Source organism: Pelodiscus sinensis, chromosome 19 (genome assembly GCF_052426305.1).
Source record: "Pelodiscus sinensis isolate ZL-2025 chromosome 19, ASM5242630v1, whole genome shotgun sequence".
Classification (NCBI taxonomy): domain Eukaryota; kingdom Metazoa; phylum Chordata; order Testudines; family Trionychidae; genus Pelodiscus; species Pelodiscus sinensis.
Window position 1 is genome coordinate 13,569,412 of NC_143070.1, and position 6,936 is coordinate 13,576,347.

General features: G+C 51.4%; 1 protein-coding gene across 1 annotated transcript in view; it reads left to right on the forward strand.

Moving 5' to 3' along the window:
* The window catches only part of LOC149522194 (C-type lectin domain family 2 member D-like), a 29,602-nt gene extending 25,630 nt beyond the window's left edge, over positions 1-3,972 (forward strand). Inside the window, exons 4-5 of the mRNA XM_089770597.1 lie at positions 515-618; positions 2,933-3,972. Coding sequence (XP_089626723.1) covers positions 515-618; positions 2,933-3,050 — 222 coding nt within the window. The 3' untranslated portion in view covers positions 3,051-3,972. The remainder of the gene's footprint in view (positions 1-514; positions 619-2,932) is intronic.
* Positions 3,973-6,936: the final 2,964 nt, after the last annotated feature.

Below are 6,936 nucleotides of genomic sequence, written 5' to 3' on the forward strand. Positions count from 1 at the left end.
ATCTTCCTAGGGCAGGCGCTAGGTAGGGGCCTATCCTAGCCCCCTCCCCGACTTCCTGCCCTAACCCCCCTCCCCAAAGTGGAGGTTGCACAGAGACAGCGCTTGAATGTAATGTGTTACTTTTACCCTTGCTCCGCAGCTCCGCAAAGCCCCAGGGTTCCCTCATGGCTAGGGTGGGGACAATTCAGTCCTGTGCTCCCTGCCCTCCACTGCTCTGCCCTGATGGCAGGGGTCTGTCTGCCCCCTTCTCAGCTCCTTTTCCCCCCTGGCCCTGCTGCGCCCTGAGAAGGGGCTGCTGGGCAGACACAGAGCTTGCTGCTCAATTCCTGCTTCACCCAGTAGGTGCCACATCCCCAGGAGCAGGGAGAGAGAAGGGTTAACACTGATCTGATCCCTTCACCCAATCACAAAGGCTGATGTCTCTAGAAATTCCCCCCAGCCAGCACTCCCTGAGGTGTGGGACAGCCCAGAGCCAGGGTCTATCACAGCTGATGGCTTTCATTGTATTTCAAAGGCTTCCCTGGTGCCCTACCCAGGCAGACTGGACCACTGGATCGGCCTCCGGAAGGACGCAGGCGGGGTCTGGAGATGGGTCAATGGCACCGAGTTCGACCATCGGTGAGTCTGTTTCTCTGCGTTGGGTGGGAGTTGATGGAAATGCCCCACTGGCTGCTTTCACCTCCCCTCCTGCCTGGAGTGGGGTTTGGGACTGATGCAGGGAGTGGGGGATCCTGACGGGTTTTGAGCAGGGGCAGCAGGTTTGTATAATTTTTGGTGGTGCCCCATTAGCCACACCCCGACCTCCGTTAACCATGTCCCAACCCCCATTAGCCACACCCTCTTAGCTCCATTAACCTCACCCCTAACCCCCATTAACAGGCCTCTGACCCCCATTAACCAGGCCTCTGGAGGTTACACGCTCGGGGGAAGATGGACACGTGACCAGAAGTAAAAGGTGTCATGTCACCCGTCTCAAAGGGCTTTTCCCACCATTCTCCTACCAACAGGGATTAGTTTGGCCCCCACCAAACCCCCCTCATGCAACTATCCTGCAAGTGCATTAACCCAATGTGTGTGCCATTAACTCAGGAGTAGAGAGCTGGGGGAAGTGTTCCCTCTAAGGCTATGTCTACACTCGCGGCTTCTTGAGCAAGTAGAGCTGTTCTTGCGCAAGAACCCACAGAGCATCCACACAGCCCGCCTGCTCCTGCGCAAGGAAATTTACAGTATGGCGTGGTAAGAGAGGGCTTCTTGCGAAAGAGCTACGCTCTTTTCTAATAGGTGTAAGCAGCTCTCTTGCGCAAGAGGGCAGTGTGGATGCTCGGCAGGGATTTCTTGCACAAGAAGCCCCAATGGCTAAAATGGGATTTCTTACACGAGATAGCGTCCACACGGCCATGGATGCTCTTATGGAAAAGCACAGCTCACACATGGCAGTGTGGACGTTTTCTTACACAAGACTTCTTGCACAAGAACCTTTGTGCAAGATGTTCTTGCGCAAGCAGCCACCAGTGTAGACATAGCCTAAGAGTTTCCTCGCATGAGCAAAATGAATTGTGTTGTGCAGCAGTGTTGGCGCCCAATTATTAATAAATATTTTAGAAACCTTTACCTTTTCTCTCTCCTCCCCTTACTCCATCATCTCCCCTGGTGCCTGCTGGCCCCCAACCCCTCACCCTCCTCTGCTGTCCTGACTCCTGCCTTTCTCACTGCCCTCAGCCCTCCTGAGACCTGCCCCCCCTCCACCAGCCCTTCTCTCCCCCCTGTGCCCAATCCTCCAGTAGCCCCACTCTGATCATGTGAGCTACCCCTCCTCATCCCCTCTCCTAACTCCTCCCTCTACGCACCTGCCCTTCCTCTCTCCTATAGTGCAGGTCCCTCCCCTGCAGGTATCTGCCCTTCTGCTTCACCCCCAGAATCCCCTGGTACCTGCACCTTCCCTTAGCCCTGCACCCTCCTGGTGCCTCCCCCTTCCCTCACTGTTTCTGCCCCCTTTGCCCTCTTTTTCCCTGATGCCCACCCGCTCACCACTCTCTACCTCCACTTCCCTCATGCCCCCCTGTGCCCTCACACATGACTCGCTCCATCCCCACCTTTCTCATGCCCACCCCTTCTTTCAAGCCTTCTCCCAGCACCTCCCCCTTCCCCTGTAGTTTCCAATGCCCTTCCCCTCTCCTCTCCCAGCATCACCCTGTCCCCCCCCCCCCCACACTGACATCTCCCCTCCTGCCCTTTTCCTCATTGTCTGCACTTGACTCCCTGGCATTTGTCTCTCGTCCATCTTGTCCCTTGGTGCCTTCCCCTTTCTTCCCCCTCCCCCTTTCCCTCCTCCTCCACACAAACCTCTTCCCCTCCTCCTCTCCACAAGCCCCTTTCTCTCCCACCCCTCTCCCCTAGTTTTCCCCCTTCGCCTACCTTCTACCTTCCACTTTGGGGGGCCGGAGTCTGCGCTCGGGCCTCAGAAGTCCCCTCACTCTGAACCTAGAGCTAGGCCACGTGGCGCAATGCCGTGCCGAGCAGTTTTAAAGTCCCAAGCTGTGACATCATGTCACACCCGGGTGTCTCCCTGCTCACCTGTAAACGCCGCTCATGGCAGCAGCAGGCAGCAGTGCGCACCGGCAAGGGGGAGCCGGAATGAAACCTGCTCATAGCAGGGCCGGTCCGGGGGGGGATGCATGGGGGCAGGGGCAGGCAGGTGGGGGTTGGGGCCCGCTCCAGGCGTGGTTGGGGGCGGGGGGAGAGAGACCCATCTCCAAACATTGGTGGAGCAGGGCCCCCGGCTCTGAATATTGCTGGAGCATGGGCACCACGAGCCCGTATAACTCACTGCCCATGGTTGTGAGTGCAGCAGCAAATCTCCCCCTCCTGCACTGTCTCCCCCAGTCTCTGTTGCTGCGCGCTGACTCTGGCTCCGACTGCCTCTGGCTTGCAGGTTTGAAATACAAGGAGGAGCCGACTGCGCCTACCTGGATAGAGACCTCAACGTCAGCAGCTCCAGCTGCAGCAGGCTTAGAAGATGGCTCTGCAGCAAACCCAATACCCCTCTATAGTGAGGGGTGCGTGTTGGGGGAGGTGACTTGTGAACTCAATGCAATTGGAGACCAAATATGACACAGCCTGGATCTGGTCCCCCTTCATGTCCCCTACGTGTGTTCAAGAAAAGGGGCATAAAGCGAGGAACATCCACAAGAACAATACAGATTAGAGGTTTCACAATTTAAAGTAAACTTGGTTCGTGGTGAAGTCCCTCAATGCAGGGTCTCAGTAACGTTTCTGCCCAAAGACTCAGGCCAGATCAGCTCCCAAAATCCAATGGCTTTTTTCTCTTGTCATGGGTGAAAAGAGAAAGGTAGAGAAGGAGGAAAAGTTTGGGGTGTTTTTATCCCTCACTTCTGTAGTCCAATGCTCCTTTGAGATGCAATCCCCTGAAGATCACCCCTCTCAGCAAAGCTAATTCAAACAGTAAAGAAGCAACATGATGTCTGTGGTGACATGGACTGTGCTGTTTCTTCTCCCCTCTGGCTCCTGAAAGGTGGATTTTCCTTGTCTCCCATCTTCTCCCTCTCGCGCTCTGAGGATCCTGTTTACAACTTGTATGTAAACCGAGGGGAACTCACTTTGACTTGTATGTAAACCGAGTGGAACGAGGTGTACTGGTAGTTCGGAATAGGAAGCCTATTCCGAACTACCTACTCTGTGTCGCATGTAGCCGCGGGCACGGACTCCGAACTAGCGGGGATTTAAAAATGGCACCGCCCGACAAAATGCAAAAGAAGCCCGGGAAATTCAAATCCCGGGCTTCATTTCCAACATCGGTTGCCTACATTAACCACCCTAGTTCGAACTAGGGTGGTAGTGTAGACATACCCATAGAGACTATTCCAAATGTTATACTCTCTCAGGCTTACAGACACTGCTTTGAATTTATGATTGCTAGGGGGGGGGGGTATGTCTATACTACCCCCCTAGTTTGAACGGGGGGGGGGGTAATGTAGTCATACGGAGTTGCAAATGAAGCCCGGGATTAGAATTTCCCGGGCTTCATTTGCATAAAGCCGGCCGCGCCATTTTTAAATGCCGGCTAGTTTGGACCCCATGCCACGCGGCTACACACGGCACGGACTAGCTAGTTCGGATTAGGCTTCCTAATCCGAACTAGCATTCCACGAGGCATACAGCTAGTTCGGATTAGGAAACCTAATCCGAACTAGCTAGTCCGTGCCGCGTGTAGCCGCGTGGCACGGGGTCCGAACTAGCCGGCATTTAAAAATGGCGCCGGCCGGCTTTATGCAAATGAAGCCCGGGAAATTCAAATCCCGGGCTTCATTTGCAACTTCGTATGACTCCATTACCCGCCCTAGTTCGAACTAGGGAGGTAATGTAGACATACCCGGGCTGATGAGAGATTTGCGGGGCCCAGGACAGCACAATTTCATGGGGTCCTCCCCTTTGGAGAAAAAAATAGAAAAAAGGCATCTAATGTGCAAATTGAAGGCTATTTTCATATTAAACGCGAATTGGGTAAATTTGATAGAAACTTAATTTAGTTGGATAATTTTATTTTAATTATATTGTAATTCATTTGTAAACAAAATTCTGCATTAATAATTAAAAAATTTCATTTGTATTTAAGTCTATTATAGCTGTCTAGCTCTTTTGGCAGCACATTCTTCAATTATGTCTTTAAAGTCCATTTCTTTACACAGGTAATTTTCCAAAAAGTTTAAAAATCCTTCTTCACAAACAAATGTCACAGCAACCACGTGTCATTCATGTTAAAATTCGACACTCTCCGGGAAGGAATGAACAAACACTTAAACTATCTTACCCATTACCAAGATAGCTTCCCCAATTATCACCTCTAATACCATTAGCTCACAGACATCCCACTCTCCCCACCTCTAATAATATCAGTTCACAGACACTTACCTTCCTTCCTTCCCCCCCCCCACCCCCCGATCCTCCTCCTGTTCTGAAATGTGATTTGTCCTTTTCATATGTGTTCATTTTTTTAAATTGTATCCTTTGGTATATATGGGTGTGACTACTTTCTTCCACTATTTGATCTGAGGAAGTGGGTCTGGCCCACGAAAGCTCATCATCTAATAAACCGTCTTGTTAGTCTTTAAAGTGCTACATTGTCCTGCATTTTGCTTTGGCTCTTCTTAGGCTCCCCAGGACTCCTCTCCCCATATAATGTTCTTAGTCCTCAGATATTCCAGTACAAACAAACCAAATTAACAGGCAAAGTTTCTGCAACCCCTCAGGTAGCAGCTTATATACCCTAACCACAGAAAACGTATAGCTCCACCCAAAATGAACAAGACTTTACCTCTGCAATTTCCTTTCCTCCTAAGCAGCCATAAACTACCCTCAATATCCCTTTTTTGTCTCAACAACATAGAATATGTAAGCGTTTTTACCATAACCCGAGAGCTGAGCAATTCCTCTATCCTGACTGGCTAGTAGGAGTACACTCCGCTGACTCAATGAGAATGAGGATCCTAAATAAACCAATGAGAAAGCCTCTTTTCTTTCCTTCGCTCTGTTCACCTCGACTGTCAACACAAACAGCTGAAGTGGCCGGTGCTCGATCTTTCAGAAGGCATGAACGGAACAAGGCTTTTGCCTGGTGATCTATCGCTTTTCCTCTAGTCCCAGCATCTGGCATTCCGAGTTTGGGGACCTCTAGAACCTGGGATTGGATCCTTGATAATCTTGTCTGATAAATTCACCCGCTTTGTTTAAAAACCATTCCTCCCCTCCCGCACCAAATCATCTGTTGAATTCCTTCATAAGTCGATTGATTTGTTTATTCATTCCTGTTCCTCTTTCAGTTTAGAGACAAGGCGGGGAAATTTAACATTAGTCGAGAGAAAACAAATCAAATACTGGTCCAGTCTGAGCACAGAACTGTGGGTGTGTGCAAAGCTTTACTGTTGTTGTCCCCCGCCCCCCTTGATCCCCCTTCTCCTTGCTCCCAAGCAAGCGATGGGTCATTCATTAGGAGCAAGGCTAGAGAAAGAAACACTCTCTGGCTCCAATCAAGATGCCTGGCTGGTGTGGAATAACAGGAAGCCTCATGTGTCTCTTGGGATTTCGGGGTTTCAGACACACACTTTTCGAGGAGAGCCAGAGAGGCCGAGACAGGAAGGCCAGGAAGTTGATTCGGTTGCACCAGGGTCCATGCTATAGTAGCAGCCTACAGCAGCTCTGGCTTCCAGTGGGTGGCATGAAGGGGCGAGAGCGGCTCCGCTCAAAGTGCCTAGTAGTGGAGAACCAACCGACTTCTAAAGAAGAAGGGTGGGGTGGTGCTGGCGACCGGAGAAAACTGCAGGCAGCCAAAAGAAAAAGAGAAAAAAGACGCCACCTAGAAGGCAGTGGGTGGCTTTTGCCAAGTTCATCCGGTGGAGCGTGGACTTCTCCAAGAACCGCAAGGAGCGAGCCGTGACTGGAGTCGACGTCCAGAGGAACAAAAGCCGCATCAAAGCGCTCAAGGACACTTCACAGCGGGGCCTGTTGAAGCGTGGGACCCGGGGCAGCCGCCCCGCTCGCCCTGCCCTATATCCGCTGCTGTTTCTAAGTCAACGGGAAGCAAAAGTTCCTTGTACCCTTCACAAGCAGCTAACAGATCTCAGGAAGGTTTTGATCATTTTGGAGAAAAGAAGTGGCAGGCAAATAGGGTTGAATCTGACCAAGTGGGTCTTTGCCCATGAAAGCTTATGCTCCAATCCATCTATTAGTCTATAAGGTGCCACAGGACTCCTCTTCGCTTTTAAAGGATACTGATGGGTCTTACCCAGACAGAATGTTCTTGAGAATGGGGCGCTACTGCCAGGTTGAATAGCTTCCCAGATTGTCCGGTCAACAAGTGGACAGGTGTTTGGGCACTCAGAGAATGAGGCTCTTTCAGCAGAGGAGTCTGTCAGAGCTGGG